At 36.9% G+C, this 21823-nt stretch overlaps 1 protein-coding gene across 1 annotated transcript in view; it reads right to left on the bottom strand.

The window, feature by feature from the left end:
- The window catches only part of LOC128263727 (ankyrin-3), a 36381-nt gene extending 15284 nt beyond the window's left edge, over positions 1 to 21097 (bottom strand). The window contains 4 exon segments of the mRNA XM_052998825.1: positions 3516 to 4629; positions 10263 to 10370; positions 20299 to 20434; positions 20862 to 21097. Coding sequence (XP_052854785.1) covers positions 3516 to 4629; positions 10263 to 10370; positions 20299 to 20418 — 1342 coding nt within the window. The 5' untranslated portion in view covers positions 20419 to 20434; positions 20862 to 21097.
- Positions 21098 to 21823: the final 726 nt, after the last annotated feature.

The raw sequence follows: 21823 nt of genomic DNA, 5'->3' as shown, positions 1-21823 counted from the left end.
CTCTGAAACACTCCAGGTGAGTTTGACAAACCAAAAGGCACTTTAAGGAACTGGTACTGCCCGCTTTGGGTCACGAATGAGGTGTACTTCTTGCTGGAATCGGCTACTGGCACATGAAAAAAGCCATTCCTCAAGTCAATCATGCTGAACATCATAGCTTCTTGTAAGCGATCAAGCTGGTCGTCAATCAGGGGCAACGGAAAATGGTCTTTTATTATTACATTGTTGATACGCCTGAAATCCCCACAAAGTCGTTGGGAACCGTCGTTTTTCTTTGCCAGCACTACCGGGCTTGTAAATTCAGAGTCGGACTCTTCGATTACGCCGTTTGAGAGCCACTGCTCGATCTGATCGTAAATTACTTTCGTTTCAGCGAATGCAAATCTACGCGGACGCGAAAAGATTGAGGTTTCGTCGTTTAAAATGATTTTCATTTCAATGTTTGTTGACTTCGACGGTTTAGGAATGTACCTCGTTATTAGTTCACGCACCTCTTTCTTTGCATACTCACTGGCTGATTGATTAATATCGAGTTCTTCGTTGTCAAGCACTGCTTCGATTTGCATTCATCTTCGTCAAGATTGTTCAACTTTCGGACTGAACGAAACTTCTGCTTGCAAGCACAGTTCTTCCCCTATTATCAAACAATCACACGGAACTATGAAGAAGTTCAAGTCATAAACACTGTTGTCAATCGATACTGCTTGCTTACACTTATTGATCTTATTGGCATTGCGATCTTTTCCAAATCCAATTAGATATACACTGCACTCTTTCAACCTTGGCAAAGCTAACTGCTTGTATAAGTCTTCGCGCAAAATGTTGAACTTGCTGCCCGTATCAAACAGCGCCACGCAATTCTGATTTTGAATTGAAACTGCTTTGCTCGTCATGTCACTGTGCTCACTTAAAACTCGCGCGTTGAGCATGCTTTCTGCGACTGCCTTTTCACTTTGTGGACAATTCTTGGAAATGTGTCCAAATTTGTTGCACTTGAAACACTCTCTTCCTTTTTCTTTGTTGCTGTAGCCACCAGAAATATGTCCCTTTTCACCACAGTTGTAGCAAACGACTTCTTTTTTGCCTCCTTTTGAACCACTTTTTGCTGCAAAAGCGCTTTTGTCTTTCACACTTCCTTCCAGAACTTTCGATTTTGCACTCATTGTTTGGTAGTCCTTCAATTTGTACTTGAATTCGTTCATGTTTTTAGCACCGTACAGAATTGATTTATTTAAAGAAAGTTCGTCGATACCGTCGATCACATATTGAATAAGAGCTTCTTCCTCAACATTTCCTCGGGATGCAATATCTTTTATGCGATAAAAGTATTCTTGCACATTTTCGTTTGCACGTCGTTTGCTCTCTCCTAGTTGCATATGTATTTGTTTGCTGCTTACTCTCGACCTGAACTCATTTGGCAAAGACTCCTTTAATACATTCCACGAATTTAATCCCTTTTCGCTCAATATAAACATCTTAGCGACACCTTTAAGTGACTTTTTGGCGAAGATAAGCTTTTGAAGCGTATTCCAACCCATAAGTAAGGCTTGATCTTCAAAGTCGCTTATCCATACCTCAAACTGGAATTTCATCACTCCATATCAACTTCCTTGATTCGTTGCGAATTCGACTTACTCTTCCTTTCGCCTGTAGATGATATTTCTACTCCTGTTGAAATTACACTTCTAGTTTCATCATCATTTTGGCTGTCTTCGTCATTTTCCTTCTCTTCGTCGGTTTCCTCGCTCTCTGAATCGTCCACTTCGTTGAAAAAGAGAAGTTTGCCAAACTGCAGATTGCGAAAAATGTGCAGCTGCAAATTTTCTACGTCGTAGTTAATTCCCAAAACTGCGCATATTGATATCAAATCTTTGTCTTTCAATTTCGCGTGTATGTATACACATTTGGATTTATAAATTGCGTCATTTTCGTCATACTGAAAGCCAGCAAACTCACGTAAACGTTTGCGATTGTTTCTGTTTCCTTCTCCTTCGAATATGAATTTGTGAAGTCCACAAATGCTTTCTTTCGATGCACTTTTCAGCGTATTGGAAATCAGATCGTTTAGGCAAGCCATAGTTTAGAAAAAAATTATATTTTCACAGTCGTCACTTTTCACTTTCACCTTCAGCTTTCCTCGGATACTTCCCGGCGGGCTCCCAAATGTGGGGTTTTTATTTATTAAGTAGGTTATTATTTAAAAGTTTAATTATTAATATTAATTAACATAGTAAGAAATCTGAATCTTTGTGTTTGATTTAATCGTCTCCTCGTCGTCACACGTCGTTCGCTTGAGGACGTCTTTACTCAACTCGATCCCGTCAGCAACTAACGCTCGTCCTCTCGATATGTTGCTCTGCTCGTCTCCTCGTCGTCACATCTCGTTGTAGTGATCGTCGTCTTCTTTTCCATCGGCTCGTCTTCCTGGAACGCTTGTCTTCTTGGAATTCGTCTTTTGACCATCTACTCGACTTCTTAGTTTTAGCTGCTTCTCTCGTTGTCTAGGGCGTCATGTCATACGAATGCTGGGGTTTTATGGGAGGGATTCGGGGAATAATGCAATCTCACTCCCACAATAATAATAATATAATAATAATAATAATAATAATAATAATAATAATAATAATAATAATAATAATAATAATAATATACAATAATAATAATAAATATGAGAATGCAAAATCATATTTTCTTTTCATCTGGCCAAGAGGAATAAAGGGTCACTCTGACAAGGTATACAGCCACACTAAAATCGCTTCCTGCGGTATAAAAGGAGGACCGTTTGACTAGTAGAAGGGAAGGCCGACAGCTGTAGGATGAGGTTAGCTAAGGTACACGTTGGTGTAAAGCGCACTTATCTGGTAGTCAACTGAGGAGTCACTTTTGTGGGACTGATAATTTATAACACCACAACACGTGAGCACCCTACGCCTATGCACATGGAGCACAATTTTTTTTGTAAACGCACATGCTTATGGAGATGTGAGGGCCGGCACATTGGTAAGCTTGCCGGGCACATTTTGCTATGCACAAACAATTTTTCGTTTCTTCCTTGTGGTCCAATTCGTTACTGATAAGACCAAGGCAATGCAACAACAATTACGTTGTTTTTTTTTATGGCTAAGTAAAACTATGTTTGTTTTTGTCTTTTCCTCGGCTCAACACTGAGGTGTTTACTTGTGCTCGTGATCTTTTTAAATGTGTTGGTAAATGCACTGCCATAAGACAGTTTTGAGCACCCGAATTATAATTACAAATTAATTAATTTTTTCGAAAAGAATTAAATTTTTGTAAAACAATGATATCTTGGTAATGAGGTTATGAGCCAGTACCAAGTTGTAATGGGCACGCAGTTGAACTTTATTCCGAAACTTTCCAGAGTAATAGCTGCCATAGTCGTTTTACATTTTCCCATAATTTTAACTGTTTGGTAAAAAATTACAATAATGGTAATTTTTACACACATTTTTTTAACCAAGCTAATTAACCTTAGTTTTAAATCAACATGTACTTACCCATAAAACTGGCAACATGTAAAGGCGTCAGACCCGATTCCGTGGTCGCGCCGATGTTGGCTCCATGCTTAATAAGTAGTTCAACTATCTTAATACGATTTTTCTTACAGGCAATATGCAGAGGAGTGAACCCATTAAGCGCACGAGCATTTGGATTTGCATTGTAATCAAGCAAAAGTTTAGCTACTTTGACATGGCCACAGTGAGCAGCCACATGAAGAGCTGTCAAGTAATCGACGGTTACTTCGTCAACTGGAGCTTTGTTTTCCAATAGTAGACGCGCAGCTTCATCGTGCTCTCCCTGTGCTGACATATGGAGCGCAGAAAGACCATTTTTGGTCTTTGTCAATATGGGAGCGTTTTGATGCAACAAATACTCAATCACCCCAACATGGCCCGAACGAGATGCGCAGTGAAGAGGTGTCAGGCCATCCCGAGTCGCCGCATCTATTCTTGCTCCTCGAGATAGTAACAAATTACATACTGATAATTTTCCCCATTTACATGCCACGTGTAGAGGGGAGATGTTATGTTTTGCCACAAAGTTAACATTTGCCTTGTTATTTAACAACAAAGTGGCGATGTCCAGGTTTCCATAATGAGCTGCTATATGCAATGGAGTAAAACCAGATTTCGAAACAATATCAGCATTGTGGTCGTGCTGAAGTAATAGTTTGGCTGCATTAACATCATTTTTCTTTGCTGCAATATGAAGCGCTGGAAGGCGAACTTTTCCGCGTACATCGTTTTCAAGCAGGACAGAAACTATTTTGTCGTGCCCCTGCTGCATTGCTACTGCAAGTGGGGTAAATCCATCTTCCGTAGATAATGACGGGTTTGCTCCATTGGCCAGTAGGATCCGACAACAGTTATCGTGGTTTTCTTGTGCTGCCATATACAGAGGCGTGAAACCATTAAGAGACTGCACGTTTACATTGGCATTAGCTAAAATAAGTTGATTGATAACATCTTGCTGGCCTGCCAAAGAAGCAATGTGCAAGGCAGTGTTTCCTTTTTTGGTGGCATTATCCACCTTGATACCTCTCCCTAGCAATTCACAGCAAATATCCACAAATCCGTCTTTCGCAGCTAGGTGAAGTGCGTTGAGACCGTTCTGAAATAAGAATAAAATGAATAAGTTACAAAAAGTATTCCTTTGGTTTATTAACCCGTGTAAAAAACACTTAATTTAGAAAATTTTTATTTAAATCCCGGATTATCTCAATAAACAAACCTATGTCGAAGAGCAATATAATAACTTTTGAATTTAACTGAAACCATGTTGGTTGAATGAAGATGAAGATTTGAATTTGAATGTAACTGAAATCATGTCAACATTCCGTTGAAACAAAAGAGGCAGAGATAATCCTGTTATAGTAGGTGAGCATTATTTGAACTTGAATCAGATATGCATGGCGCCTGTGGTTGTTCTACTGAGTACAGTTGTAGAAAAGAATAGAACGAAAGATAAGTATTGTAGTATGAGAGCACTGAAGGGTTTTTCAGTCAGTCAATTCTAGAGCACCAAGAACAGAACAATGCACAGGCGACTTGCAGTGTTATCCTAACTTAGAAATGACAATAATAAGATGCACCTCCATTCTATTACAACAAACATATCAACACGAAGTGAACTGGAGCAACAACTGCGTGCCTATGCTTTTGGCAAGCGCAGTGATTGTCAAATCCCTGAGCATACAAGTGTCCCAGACCGAAAGAAGCAGAGATCGCCATGGCAAGTGAAGTGTCACTTTTGTGTCGAAGCTGGAGATCTGGAGGAGGAAATGACATAAAAAGCAACTCGGTTCGCAGCAACAACGTGCCGAGGAGGGACATGTAAACCGTGACCTGTTTCATGTGTGGCCAGCTGACCATATCGCAACCACATGTTCAATGGCCCCATCATTGTCAAGCAAGGGCAACCCGTATGAGAAGCGAGTGGATGTATGTACTGTCGTCGATTCAAAAAGAACCTTGTACCAACACGGTGAACCCGTTTCATACTTTTTTGATTCCCGAGAAGAGTGCTATTCAAAATTTCTTGAGGTATTTCCAGTAAATAGTGCTGCTTTAAATGAAAACAATTACCAGAATGTCAACATCAGACCCCGCCTACCGATGGCTGCCCATGTAAATGTAGTTGCCCAGTCTTACGCTTAAACTGCGGCATCTTCTACACAGGTCAATAACCTGGCTACTTATCCTCGTGCTCGTGCGGTGATTTTTAACAAGTTCAGAACATAAAGAGAAGGAATAACAATAAGCCCAAAAAACTTGTGGTTGGAGTGGCACCTAATTCTGTTGAGTTACTAATATTGCATGTGGGTAGATTCAACGCTTCAATGGACCCGCATGCCGTTCTTAATTACGTTTCTACTAAATTAAAAGTTGACGCTAAAACTCGCAACTTTAAAAATCGTCGTTTTTTAAGCGTGGCGTGTGTTTAATAATTAGTTTTGGCCACGCTCAGTAAAGGTAAAATACTTTGTCTACAGAGAGAGGATCATTGCGGAGGCAGATTTAAGTGGCGGTGACCTGGCCTACAGTTACTTCCGCCTTAACTATTTCTTAAAAAACCCCCAGTAATCGGCGCCACTGTTTTCGATGGTTTTTCTGGACATTTTCTGCATGCCCCTCATCATATTTGCACTCTGGATTCGCAACAACAACGTCAGCTGCTCACCGTGCTTAGTTGCGATCTCATCCAATTCCATCTCTCTTTCTCTGCATCAATAACAAAATCAGCTTGAGATTCACGTGTCCGATTTGTGTGATATTCGCAAAAGCCGACTGCTTGGCTTCAATATCGGCGATAGTTACCGCCTCAGCAACTACCCTCGGCGGTCCGCCACCTATCCCTTACCGAAACTATAAGATAACTTGTACGCAATCCGTAATAGGAATAGAACCCGGTGTTCGGCGAGGTCCGGACGAAACGGACAACAAGAGCTCCAGCTGGCGATGTTGTATATTTATCGGAGAGAAGTGCGCAGAGTCCAAAATTTAAGAGAATAAAGGCAGCAGGCGATCCCAGTAGCCTTTGCTGTTGCGAGAACAAACCCAGGAGTGGAGTGTCGACGCCAGTTGCACCTATTTTTGAGGGTGAATCGGGTGCAGATGAAATAGGAGTATGATCAGTGTGCAAAACCAAAATTGTTTCCTTAACAACGGGTCTACTCCTGTGAACGAATATGCTGATTCTGGCCAGAATTCATCGCAAAACACTGACTCATAGTGGTGCTCTAAGATCACGATGGATTCCTGTAGTGCTGGGATGGATGGGCTGTAGTGCTTGACGTGGGTTGCAATGGTCGGCCCAGTTGTCTGTTTTATGCCATGAATCACTTTGTTGGTTCTTATCTGGCTTCTTTAAATTGTGTGGATTCTTTTCTTGGCCATAGACAGTTTCGTAATTTCTCCTTTATTTATCGGGAGTGCTGTAATGGGCCTTGCGAAAGTTATCTGGATTTTCTGCTCCATTGCTTTAGAGTATGTTGTCGTGAACTGGCTTAGTTCGATGCAGGCTTTAGCATCCATCCAGCCATAGTCGAAAGTAGGCCTTTTTGGCTGTGCCTGGAATTCAACTGCCCTCCGGTTTTTTTAGGCGTAAGATAAACATGTATAGGGCGTCTTCCCGACCTCTGCGTTGAGAAGTGCAGGTCATTTAGAATCAGGAGTCATAACAATTTTATTTGTGACGAGGTTCAGTATACGCTCAAGCTTGTCATAATATTGCATGAAAACCTGGGAACGGAAATGTAAATTGAATAGTTTATAGGAAATATCGCAATCTAATGGAAGCAAATAAAACCAAGGGTTATATCAAGGAAGTCAAAATGAATAAACGAAAATTAATGGTACCTTTCCCAAATCGGACATTCTAATCCGAAAGCTAGCTCAAAAGTTATGGATTGTATTTGATGCGGCAAAAGAAACGGAAGGAGAGCTCTTGATTCTAAAAATATGTGTGGTCCCGATGGATGTCATTCCTTACCCGAAATTTTAATACAGTTTACCTGGAATGTTCCATCAGGTTATAATCGACCCAACGTAATTTTAAAAAAAAAAAAAAAAAAACAACCAAAAACGTTTTAAGCCAAATGTTCACCATTGTGACGTACACTGGTGCCTGATTTGACCACTAAAAGTGCAACCAACAGCGCATAACATGCAGTAGCGATGTTAATCTGCTGTTTGTGAGTAGGTCTATAGGCTATACCATAGCAACAGGTATAGCAAATTTTAAGTATGAGAGCTCCCACAAAATGCTCTAACTGGACAGCATCCTAGAGACAGGATGTCCCCATAAGTACGTCCGTTTTCCAATGACTGCATGGGAAGCGTGCTCGTTAATACTTATCTATTTACATGCCTAACGGTTAGAGCTGCGTACTTGTAAATAGAAAACTATTACTATCCCTCAGAGACTTTAAAAAAAAAGTTTTCGTAGAAACGGACTTTCTAGTTGGACAAGTCTCATTAACTAGCATTAACTTTCTAGTCTCATTAAAGCTAGAAAGTTATGAGTGAGAGAGTTCCTCAACTATTTTTAAGTGGTACGACAAAACCCGGCAGAATACGAAATGAACGAATGACTGTCAGAAAAAATAAGAAAAACTAAAGTTTTACTAACATACATTTATTTGTCGAGAAAATTTGCCGAAAAGTCGATAACATATATTAAATTGCGCAAAATATGTTGTTAAATCGTTATAATCAATCCCATCAACATCTTTTTAAACATTTATCTATACCTAATCTGCGAAATCTGCACTTGTGTGAGCTTATATTCCGTCTATATTCGTCCGTTCTATTCTTTTCTCGAATAACTCGAATATTTTCTAGTGTGCCAAATTTCCATTTCACTCACTTATTCATTCTCATCGTCTTATTCTGTCAGATTCTAAAACTTCGATTCTTTGTGTTTAATGCACTTTCTCGACTCAATTCAATTCGAATACATTCAGTGATGTAAGTGATGCAATGCAAATGTCTAGTTTCTAGATTCTGACTGAAATTATAATAACCTCTGCAAGGGTATAACCATAACAAATTCTTATTTCACGTCACCGCAAGAAATAAATTTCTCGAAAGTATATTTATTATGGTTAATTACAGAACTCTATTTCACAATAATGGAAGCTCGAGGACATGCACTCACTATACTCACAAGATATGTTATTAATATTAACAAAACAAAACAGAGAGTTCATGTCAGAGAAAGGCAATACAAAATACTTGTTCCGTTAAGTACGAGATGTTTAGACGAGGTTAGAGCGGAGACAAGCCAGAATCGAAAACTTGTCTTAATTATAGTTTTAAAAAGCGTCATACATTGCTTTCACCTTCCAATACAAATACTTTTAACTTTGTTGCTGGTATATACCACCATATTCACACAAGTGTCTCCTCAGCCTAGATCTGTGAGCAGAAGGCACAGTAATTTTCTTACTAAAATGTGTTACCGGGCCTTACTTACAACTCGTCCGCCAAACAAAACTTTGGAAGTCTCCACTAATAAACAAAGCCAAAATCCAAGGACATAATACAATTCTACTTTAATAAACAAAACTATAATTAAAGGACAATGCGATCCTGCCAGGACCAGAAGGACGAAAAGTAAATCATAACGATAAAGAAAACCTGAGTTAATTGTCCGTTTCTTAAAGTGAAAAAAATGTGTTACGTCAAGATTGTCAATCAAAGAGTAACATGCAAGACTAGCACAAAGAAAAGAAGAGGAATTAACTAGAATTCCTTAAGAAAATATACAAAATTATATAAGGTTCAGTTGTCTTAAATACGTCCTATTCACTCAGCTGCAGGGAAAGGGAAGAGAACTTGACTTACACAAAGAAAAATTCGCATTGAAGCGAAAAAAAAAACAAATATTTTATTACTTCCCCACAATATACTCATAAATCTTTAAAGACAACATACAAATTTCATGCCAACCTGATGCGAGTGGCAAACCACCAATTGCGTCAACGAAGGATTAACAGATGACGGCACGATTGACGGAAGAGCCGCCGACGAAGTAGAAGGGATATTATAGTATTATATACAAAAGAAATATTAATAAAACATAGTGGGAGAGAAAATAGAAAATAGAAAAACCCGCTGCCAATGTAGTACATAAAGTAGAGGTATTTGAAGCAAATAATTTTTACTGCGACCAACATTTCCTATTGATATATTGATTAAAAAAAAAAATTACAAAATAAAAGTTTTTTTTTTTAATTGTTTTAATATTTTTATTGTTTCCAGAAAAGTTTTATGTTATAGTCGTCCGATTTTCATTAAATTTAAACCGTAATTCTGAAATATTAAACCATTACTATATGTCGAAAAACTAAAAAAAAATTTAAAAACACCAAAGTTGTAATTTTTTTTTGTATTTTTTTTTCCGATTGTTCCTATGGGAGCTATATGCTATTCGATTCGGCTCGTTCCGACTTATATACTACCTGCAATAGAAAGACAATTTTGGGGAAAGTTTCATGCAGATAGCTTCAAAACTGAGAGACTAGTTTGCATAGAAACGGACGAACTGACGGACGGACAGACGGATCGCTCTCCTAGTCATGCTGATCAAGAATATATATACTTTATTGGGTCGGAAATGTCTCCTTCACTGCCTTGCAAACTTCTAACTCAAATTAGTAGTAGTAGAAGTAGTTTGATTATGTCTGACTATTTTAAACCTTTTAAATTTAGTTGAAGTTCCTGTTCTTTATTTTTACTTACCGCATTGCAACTGTTTATGTCCGATATCTCACCATTTTCAATAAAATCGACCACTTTTTTAATGTCCCCGCTGCGGGCAGCACGAAGAAATGATATCGTTGCGTCGTTCTGTAAATAAATTAAAGCTCAAGTGAATACCTAATAAAGAGATTTCTTAAGTTTGGGACGGTTAGGTCATAATGGTTTTTTTTTTTATTTTTTTGTCGTTTAAAAATATGGTTCTTCGGTAACTTAACTTTTATATAAAGAGTTTTGTTTGAAAACCAAACACCCTATACGTTTACCTTGTTTATCTTATCTTATAACCGCAGTTCGATGCGTTATCATTTTATTATATCCACACACACACGAGCGCATGAAGCGCTCTACAGAAGATTAAAATATAAACAATTGAAAGCTAATCAAAATGTGTTAAATTACTACAAAAAAAAAAGTGGTTCCGAACTTAATTCACAAGGGCCCAATAAAAAAGAAAGAACGCTATAGTCGAGTTCCCCGACTATTAGATACTTGTTACTCAGCCAACAAACTTCAACCTGAGTATTTCCCCTACAAAACAATCGAAGTTTAGGTGGCGCCATCTGTCGAACTGCATAATCAACAATCGACACTAAGAGCGTGCATAACCCCCACCCCCCCTCTAACAGTTTTGTAATTCTCTCTCTCTTTTCTCTCTCTTATCTGCTAACAGCGGCCGATCAGTGGCTAAGCAGCGGCAGAGGGTCGGTAGATAACTTCATAAGCCCCATAAGTCCTAAAATAAAAGCTCGATTTTGAAAATGAAAATGACTCTGCTATTGATCCTGACCAAGAATATATATACTTTATATGGTCGGAAACTCTTTCTTCTACCTGTTACATACTTTTCAACGAATACAATATACCCTTTTACTCTACGAGTAACGGGTATAATAAATATCGGCCAATATCTTACTTTATGGGCCAGTCCCACAGAGCACCATCCACCATTTTTTTGAACGATGATCCGTAAGGTTTAGCCGTGCTAAAATTTCCCGGTTATTCCTTGAATAAGGAATAAACGCTCGTAACCGCAAGTTTCTAGGCGATAATTAGCCGATGTTTTTTCGGTACCACTCTAGGGAAGGCGCGAATGAATTTGAATTGACATGCAGAAAGATGTAAAAAGCGTTCTCAAGTGACATAAAAGATAATTTGAGCAGTTTTTAAGAATAAAAATGAGAGTTTGGAAGCGATTAGAGCCTGGTGAATATACCCTTTGAGAAATCCTGGATTGATGATTGAACCAAGATAAGGTAACGGATAAGGATAGTTAAGATCTGTATTGGAATCGGGCAAAGAACAGCAGCTTAATTTCGAGCAAAGTTCATTTGCCGCAAGATAAATATTCCAGATAAATATTATCGATAACAGATTAAATATATTATTAGATCTTGTTTTCGTGAGTTCAGAAATTAATTATACGTTGAACTACTGCTAATGTCCCATTTCAAAATGTGATGTGCATCATGTGCCATTATTATTAAATTTTAAATTTTAAACTTTTGAGCCTGTGTTGCCTTAGGTTTCATTTTATAGATTTTGACTGTTTATTGGCCTTGTCGCATGCTAGTGTTATGTTTGTTAATTAAACTTGCTTAATATAATTTCCGATATTATTCAAAGGAATTGCCCTTTGAAAGTATGAAGTCCATATAGACTGCCATGGTACGCAAGTGATCTGAAGAAAATTAAAAACCTGCGTAATAAGTTTTACAAATGGTATCTTGCAACTAATAACTCTCTGGACTGGGATCGATACATGAAGCACAAGTGGGAGTTGGAATTCTTAAATATATTTATTTACTACCAGTACATTATTGATGTCGGGGATGATCTTAAACAAAATCCTAAAGCAATCTGGAGGTTTGTAAATTATAAAAAAAAAAACTCTTCTTCAATAATATATCTTCATAGCCTTTGTCTATGACAATAAATAAAATCACTGTTTCCACTGAGCTGGATGTGGAAAATCTTTTTGCTACGATTTTTAAATCTTACTTCGAACCTGTGAGTGGTTGGAATCATCTCGAGACGTTGAATAATATTCCGTTTTTTAATAACATTCGCATAGTTTAAGATAATTTTGATGTCAAAAATAAGCCTGAAATTAATGGAATTTCTCTTTAAGACTGTGTTTTAGTACTTTGTCAGCCTCTATGATTAATTTTTGAAATTTGCAAGGGGTGTTTTATAAATAAATAGAAATAAGATACAGCGACTCCAATTCACAAATCTAGGGTATGCCTTACCATTTACTGTCGACCCATAGCTAAACTAAGTAATATTTCTAAACTTTTTGAACGGATTACTACCAAACACCTTTATTTTCTAGTTAAGCCATACATCAAAGGCATTTGACAAAGGTTGTCATGCTGCACGTTTTGGCAAGTTGCGACAAATAAGATTTCACTCCTAGTTAAAAAAATGTCATTATGCTTGGCAAAAGCATTTATGATATTATAAGCCATCCTTTTTTATATTCACATCTTCAGCGACACCAGAATGAGTCTATGGAACTTGGTGCCTTGTTTTTGCTGAGCACCTTAATTACATCATACCCCATGCCATACCCCATTCTGGCCTTCTTAACCGTGGAACCAATTCATCTGAGGTGTTGGGCCATATTCCAGGAAATAGGGAAGCGTTTTTGAAATTTGATGATGGAATGGACATAATGGACTTCATTCACATTTGCCCGCCATATTGGATCTGGACGCCACACAAAGCGTTTAGTATTATCAACGATAGCAAGATGTTACGAGCCACTAGGGCTAGTCGAGCCCACTCAAACAAAGGCAAAAATAATATTGCAAAGGATGTGGAGAGACAAGTTTCAATAGAATGGTCGGAGTTTTGCAAGAAAGTTGCTGAGGTCGAATACGTGAAATTTCCTCGTTATGTGTTGCAGTCGGTATCAAGGGTTGAGATCCATGCCTTCTGTGACGCCAGCCTTCTGGCCTATGGCGCGTGCATTTATGCTCGATCGGTTAAGGAAGAAGTAGTCAAGGCACATTTAATTTACTCAAAATCTAGGATAGCTCCTAAATCTACGTTAACCGTTCCCAAATTGGGACTTTGCACCGCTGCCTTGCTTGCACATTTGGTCAACGATATAGTAAATCTAAAACTGTACGATTGCCAGTTTCACTGCTGGTCGGATTCTTCGCGAAGAGCCGTCAAAGTCTAATGTTTTTGTCGCAAATAGGGTCGCAGCCATACATCAGCAAACAAAAAATATGGATTGGAAATATATACGTACAGCTTTGAACCCGCAGACATGCTTTCAAAGGGAGCTTCACCACAGGAAGTGTTGAAGTCAAGCTTATGGATGCATTGTTTCTCCATCGGGAGAAGGGAATGCCGCCTAAGCCGTGTCTTCCAGAAAAAAAGACTTCCTGAGACACGTTACAAAGTACTGCTGGCCTTTGACTGTTCTGATATGTCTCATGGATTCAAATGCATAAACTCTTAGCAATGCAACGAATTTTTGGATATGTATACCAATTTCAACAGGATACGATCACCTGACGTTGGATGTTCGCCGAGGGACTGATATATTAATTCGAATAGTTCAGAAGGCACATTTGGTTCAAGAGTACAGGGCCCTGCTAAAGGAAAAGACTGAAGAACCTTCAAGCAGCCTGTCTTCATTTTCACCCTTTCTGGATGAACATGGAGTAATTCGTCTAGGCAAACTACAAACTCACCCCATAACATTTGGTATCATCAATTACTTTCATCGAAGGCAGTATCATGCAGGGCCGGAATCGCTGCTCGCTCTTATACTGTTGCAGAATGCATCATTTGTTGTAGAGCAAGGCCTCGTCTCGTCAAGCAAATCATGGCCGATCTGCCGAAGGAGCGCGTTCAGGATGCTCACCCATGTTCAGTTACTGGGGTTGATTATTGTGGGCCCTTTTACTATAAGTCAAATGCTATATAAGCGTCTTCATTTGTTTTGCCACCAATGCAATATGGATGGAGCTCGTCAAAGATCATTCATTTGCTGCATTTCTAAGTGCTCTCAAGCCTTTTGTTGCCACTCGAGGATCTCCTCGCCGCATTTGGTTTGACAATGCAACTAATTTTGTAGGAGCCAAGAATAAGCTGGAGTCATTACGGCAACCATTCGGAAGCCAGCTGCACCAAAACAAAGTACATGATCTTTGCCTGCCAAGCGGCTTTGATTGGCGTTCAATACCTCCTCGCTCACCTAATTTCGGAGGTTTATGGGAGGCAGTCAAAAAAATCGCTAAGTACCATTTGTTTCTCTCGTTGGGAGCATCCATCCTTGGTTTTGACGAGCTTCGCACTTTGGTATGCCAAATCCAGGCATTAATTAATTCCCGTCCTCTTGCACCACTTTCAGATAATCCTGACGATCTTAAAGTCCTTACTACAGAACACTTTATCATTTTGCGCCCACTCTCTGCCTTTGCTAATCCGGATCTCTCCGAAATAAAATACAACCGCTTAGATTGTTGGCAGCAAACTATTCAGCAAGTCTTTTGGAAAAGATGGAGTGAAGAGTACTTGACAGTGCTTCAACAGCGTTTCAAGTGGCGCTCAACGGAACCATCGGTCAAGATCAGCGACATCGTATGCATCAAGGATCTCACCTCCGCTGAAATAGTCGTCAAAGTCAGAGGGGAGGATGCTTGGAGCTGCTGCAGCTGATAAACATCTCTTATAAATAGAGCGAATTGTGAATCGCTCAATAAGAGAGTGTTAAACCTCTCTTTCGCCTCTGTCTGCTAAAAATTCCATTGGATTCACTTGCATTTCGAACTCCAGCAATCGCAGAAGCTTCTAATCGAAAAAAAAATTTTACGGCAGCCACGAAAATATAATAAACTAAAATAAAGCAACACTTGAATTTGAACTTAACTATCGTGTATTAATTATTAACTAATTGTTGTCGAAAAAGCTCGGCAGCTCATAAGAAATACATTTTTTACTTTTTTTTTCTTTAATATTTTTTATTTAATACCTCTGATGATCTTGAAAAAAGTCCTTGTGTCAACGCGGGACTGCGGGAAAAGACGCCGTAATTGCCAAGTTTAAAATATTTTTTTATGAAAACTTTCACAAAATCCTTATTAAATATGTATCTTTAAAATAAAAAAAGTTTGAATCAAAATTTTTCATTTATTATAGAACATTATTTTTTGAAAACAAGCTGTTTTTGTTTTGGGAAAACCATTCAGTTTGCTCTATTTCAATTAATTTAACAGACCCTTGCCGTCTTGTTTCAGCAGATGCCGTCTCGTTCATTTAACCTTGAAAAAACGGGAAAATTCAGGCTAACTCTTTTTACATGACCTTCTTGCTGGCAACTTAGATGCAGATTTGTACGTTCTATGGAATCTTTTTTTATTAAGCATTGTAAGACTAACAATGCCTTAAATAAACCTATTTGGCGGGCTCTTAGCCTGAACAAACGATTTGTTCCTAATTCTTTAGGTGAACATTTCTTAACTTTTAAAGCTTAGTTTTTTATTTTGATTAGTTGTAGGTAGTAAACATCGTTCTGGCAAACAAATAAATAAATAAACAGATTTAAAAATATCTGCAAGTTAGAGAGAAATACCAGTGTCATCCGAAGCAGCCACGTTTATTAATAAATAGTGCGGTAGGATAGCACTGGCACTTATCAGATAAATTGTAGAGGACAATTATTATGCAACAGCTTTAGCAGCAGGTTATAGATAAAGAATGCAATAACTCCGAATAATTATTTCGCCCAAAACACAACCTTAGCTATGGCTTTATTGGAGATCTCACGAAACGGAAAAAACCAATTTTAAGAAAGCTGTAGGGTAGGATGGTGACAATCTTCAGCAAGAGATAAAGTAGGTAAACAAGACACAGCAGCGTCACAGTTGTCAGAAACAAAAGTTAAATCTAAAATTCTGGGCATCAAACCATTCTTGTGAAAAAGAAGTATAAATGACTATTTCCAAAAATGTGGAAATTGGAAGTTTTTAAGTGATATGGTGAACAATTCAAAGAAAGGGTTTGCACAGAGCTTCCGCGAAATACCTAAAAACGCAGATAGGAATTTTATCGGGCCCTGGTGAGTAAACATTCTTTTATGGTGGGACAGAAAACTAGGTTCGACTTGGAAACAGTGTAAGAACAAGGCTACGTTGAATGAACTGAGGAAGGACCAGTCGTTTGAAAAAAACTGAGCAAATAAATCGGCTAATGACTAATCTGTTTTTTCAAACGACAGCAAGAAAGGAGAAATATTAGATCTACACTTAGTGTTAACAAAGTTATAAAACTGCTTAGGATCCTGCGAGAACTGCAACATACAAAGGTTTTTATAATTTGTATAACACTGAACATTAAGCACGGTGAATCTTAACCGAGCACTTCAAAGAAAAAACAGATTGAGAACTGGTTTGATTTTATTTATCATTAAGTCTGGACGTTATATTTCTTAGGTATGTCAGCTCTTTGCTAAGCCAAGTTGGTTTGTAGGAGATAGACGAATAGTACCAAGGAACACAAGAATTAAAAAAGATTTTATTGCAGAATAAAAAGAAACTAAGGGAATCAGCCATTGCATTGCATGAGTAGAGATCGGACCGATCAAATACAGATATCAAATTATTAGTTTTTTTTTGTTTGCATTTACATTTTATTTATTGAATCTTCTCCTTAGGAAAACTAACAAAAAGCCAAAACTAATATTCTCTAAAATATTTTAATTTTGATTTATACGCATATTAAAAAAATTGAAGCTGTTAAGATTTTTAGCACAGTTATTCGATCGTTTCAATGCCAAAAATAGGCATTCCATAGGCCAAAAATAAAAAAATCAATGTTTGAATTTTAAGTTCAAATGTTAGACGACTAATTGTCCATAAAACGATGCTTTAAAATTGATTATTTGTTTTTTTTGTTTCACACATTCGCGAAGAAAATGACAGGTAAAGCAATAGCACAATCCGTTCGGCCAATATTAAGCGTGTGCATCGTAGTTGCAAGCCTTGCAGAAATATATTAAAAAACTATACACAAGTTAAATTAAAGTGATTAAACTAAAATGAAAATATATGTTGAGGGTATATAAATTGTGTTTTTGTAATTTTAATTTGAATTGCATTGTTTGTGTGTTTTTAACAAAACTTGTGCGTAAACCCTAACTATTCTTGTATAACTTAAAAAAAAATCAATTTTCAGATGGAGTAAAAATTGTTTTGCCAATGACGGCCTTCAACGAAACTTTTTTTAAAAAATTGTTCAATATTTAGTTATTCTAAGTTATGAAAATAAGCTGCTACAATTTGCTACACTTAATGTAATCAAGCATTCAATATCTCCATCTCGCCCAATATTTATATGTTTTTGTCTCGTTTTTTGTGCGTTTTTTATTGATTTTTCGTGTCGTTTGGGTGAGCTTTCCACAAGGGATGCTTTGTACTGGTTAACGATAGTTTTTCAGTGTACCGGCGATGTGCTTATCCTCGGATTTGCCTCTCTGCTTCCGTTAAACATCAAACAGCGACGCGTTTGAAAGCACGAAGTCATCTGCAAAAATGTAATTTCCGCCGGTTGTGCTGATTTGTACACATTGAGAAAATCCCTTAAATCCCTTAGCTCTACAACATACACTTGGACGTACATTAATCGAACCTAATCGACGTTTGGTATGACTCCGTCAAGTTGATATTTCTTTTCAAGAAACTACCTTTAAAACTGTTGGCTAATTTTACAAAAAAAAACTTAAATAGAACACGCACAGATACAAAATATTAGTACAACCAACAAAAAGTAAAAACCTATACAATTTATATCCATTAAAAATATTGTATAAAGAATGCTTCACTTTACACCAATATCAACTTGAAAATTTGATTCAAAACAGTGCAATACTCTAGCAAATGCAATTCGACAGTTACAGCTAACTTAAAAGCAGCAAGGCTTAACAGTTTTCTGTTATATAACCCATCCCTAAGGATTGAGGGGAGTCGACGGGAATTCCCGGGGAATTCTACATACAAAACGGCAACGAATTTATATAATCAGTCGTTAACAGAGAGGATTCCTGATGGAATTCCCGGTGAATTTTTTCAGAAATTTCTGGGAAATTGAATTAAGAATTTTTTTAATTCCCCAGGGAATCCCTCGGGAATTTCTAACTTCAGTGGAAGGCAAATTCCCGATGAAATCCTCAGGAATTCCTGATTCCTCAGGAAACCCTGCTAAAATAACAAATACAAATTGAATTCAATTACATTTTATTTTTAATTTAATTTTAATTTTTATTCAAATTTTTTTTTCATTATTTTAAACACGATAAGGCCCTTCTCCTCCGGCTTCTGGACCTTCAACGAACTTATGCTATCTGCAAAAAAATACATCAAATAAATAAATCAAAAGAAATCACATTAATATTAAATAACTGCACTTACCTAATTAATTTAAAACCTTATTAAGATTTTACTATTAAAAACACTTTTTTACTCAAGCTGTAGTCGAATTCAAGTGCAAAGCGAATGGGGAAAAGGGAAACGAAACCAAAAATTCTGCCACGCGCGGGCCAGGGTATATCAGTGGTTGTACTTACAACTACATTAGGCAGATAATCAAACATGAACATTTTCACGTTACTCTTAGCAACTTTATAAAAATCAATCAATAAAAATCATTTAAATATTTTCTTAAAAATAAATAATTATATCAGAGCTCTTGACACTGAATTTTTCACGTCTTCCCCCATCCATCCCTCTCTCTCATTTTCGGCCGCTGCTCCGAATTACCTCGAGAAAACAACAACAAAAGAAATTCGAAAATCTACAGTGGCAGAAGTGCCGGCAGAATTTTTTTTGCCTTCTTATTTCGAACTTCGCTAGACCAAGCACATGCGATTTGTTTTTGTTTTTTTTTTTTCGAACATGCCGCAAAAAAATGACAGGAAGGGAATTTCAGTACCGAAGGGTGCTTTCCTTCGCTACAATTACTCAGTAACATTATTTAAAAATAAATAACTAGTAAGCATCAAAGATCGGCCTGTCATTAATTATTTGCAGGTATATAATAGGATAATATAAAACTTTTTAAAAAACTTTTCTTGAAGTGAAAAACTCTAGGTCTTAGTTGGTTAGAAATCTTTATAACACAACTGCTTGATAACTTTCTTCACACTAGCCATTTCGGGAGTGAGCCCCAGACTCAGATAGGACTTGCGCTAGTTTCGTCTGCATCTCACCGCAGACTCTTCAGCTATCTCTGGGTACAGCAGCTGAACGTCTAAGACTTATCTTGGGCTCAGATCAGATTTGAAAGTTTAACACTTGAATGTGTAAATATGTATTGAACTCATCCAAACTTTTTGTTTACGCACTTTAAAAAAAAAAAATATGTATGTATATATGTAAGTATTTCTATTGCTTTTAACTATATAAAGTCTTATCTAATATATTAATAACAATAACAAACAAATCAACATGGAGCACTACTATTATTTTGGACGCAGCTGTATACATATTTCAAGTCAAAAAAAAACATTTTTCGAATTACAAAACCATTTATGGGGAATACAACCAAAATGTCACCCTTTAGATTAGAAATAGAATTTAAACGAACGATAGCTTCAATTATAATTAATCCTTTAATTTAGTAGCTTGAGCTCGGAGTTGCAGCGATTCTTCACTACCACTGACTTCAAATTTAGTAAATAAAGAAACACAAAATAAAAGATTTTGAAAATGTTTAATTAAAAGTCAATTTCAATAAACTCTAAATAGATTAGTATTAAAAAACATTCAATCGTTGTATGAAACGGATAAGGGAATTGAAAATAACGAACACTGTTACACGAACTGGGGTTACACTGTTATTATGTGGACCGCAACTGTACATATGTACATACATATATACAGCTGCAATAATTTCATTAGGCATTAATTAACTTTAACGAAAGAAATTATACAACTGAAAACGCCCATGTGCCTATCTAACCCATGTATGTATCTAGTTTAGAAAGCCAAAATAGATTGTTTACCTGTTTTATATTTCCATTACTTTTGTCTGAGGTCATCCCGTTATTTATACTCATTGTTTGAGCACAATTTTCACTAGTTGATTTAATTTTATTCTCGACTCGTACCTCACCAAGTGTCATGATTGCGGGTTAAGACCTGAAAATTACACGAACATTCAGTATATATTTATGTATATAAGAAAAAAAGTTAACATATTTTGAATTGTTTATGTTTGTGCAGTATGTGCATATGTACATATGTAGATAAGTTAACATGTATGTATAATACAATGAATTCCTTATTTTCGTACAATTTAAGTACATATACATATGTATACATATGTGTCCATACGTATATTATTTAGGCTTTAAATTTTTGCAGAATGATTGATGGAATGACGTCATCAAGTATAAAACTGTCTCATTATAAATTTGTGTGTTATTATAGAGAATAAGAATCACAAATATTTCAATATTAGTAATATCTTTGGCACTTAATAATATTTAAATTTGTATTTACATTAACAATCCAAACGAATGTTTCACTTATTTTGGTGAAAGTAGTTCGATAATTATACACTTACTTATCGTTTTTGTACCATATCCAAATTCCTTCAATACAATCAGTGCTGCCCGTCTCGTAATTTTTCCGTTAAAATCTAGTCTTTGAAAAATTAATTTTATCTAGTTTCTCTAATCCCTAATCGACTTAATATTTCAGGAGGATATGTATTAATAGCTTACCGAGTAATTATATATTATGAATTTCCGTTTAAGGTGATGGGTGTTTTTACTCAATAAAAATTTAAGAGGGAATGTATGTTTCAGTGAGTTTTCGACCACCATCGTTAATTGTTAAAGATTCGTGATTGTTGTTTCTCCACTCTAATCCTGTACAATTGTTAAAAAGCTTTTTATACTTACTTGCTCCAAAATATTTGTTGCGGCCTTCTTCAGGTGTATAAAACGCCAGTAAAGAAACGCCACCGAAGTGTGATCCTTGATCAGCTTAAGCGAGCAGCCTTAATCGTAAAGCTTTCAAATGTCTTCATTAGTGACTTCAAATGCTTGAGATCTAAATTCGCATCCTTGGAAGGCTTTGCTCGAAATAATCTCTGCCATAGGCCAAAATTGGGAGCGAATTATGGAGGACTCCCCGGAAAAACTATTGAGTGACGGTGATAAAATTCAATTCAATTGGGGTTCAACGCAGTAAACGCAGTGCGTTTGTATTGATCTTGAACCATACCAATTAAAACAGCTGGAAAACGAAGGCGGGAGGATATGAATTTTAATGTTTTAAGTTAAGCAATTAATCGCTGCCGAGGTTTTCCTTGCTATAAATCATCAATCTTGTTAGCTTTTATGTTGCTGTCGTAGATATTGTTAGTTTTCATATACGAAACACACCAAACAAACGACATTTTTCTTCAGTGAAACGGTAGCTCTGCTATCTTTCGCTAATTCCGATATATTTGGGAAACTCACGTTAGTGTGACTCGGCTATAATAACTCGTAGATATAAAACTTGTTTTATCTACCATTC

Source organism: Drosophila gunungcola, unplaced genomic scaffold (assembly GCF_025200985.1).
Source record: "Drosophila gunungcola strain Sukarami unplaced genomic scaffold, Dgunungcola_SK_2 000018F, whole genome shotgun sequence".
Taxonomy (NCBI): domain Eukaryota; kingdom Metazoa; phylum Arthropoda; class Insecta; order Diptera; family Drosophilidae; genus Drosophila; species Drosophila gunungcola.
Note: the sequence above shows the minus strand (reverse complement) of the source record. Positions and strands in the feature narration are given on the sequence as shown.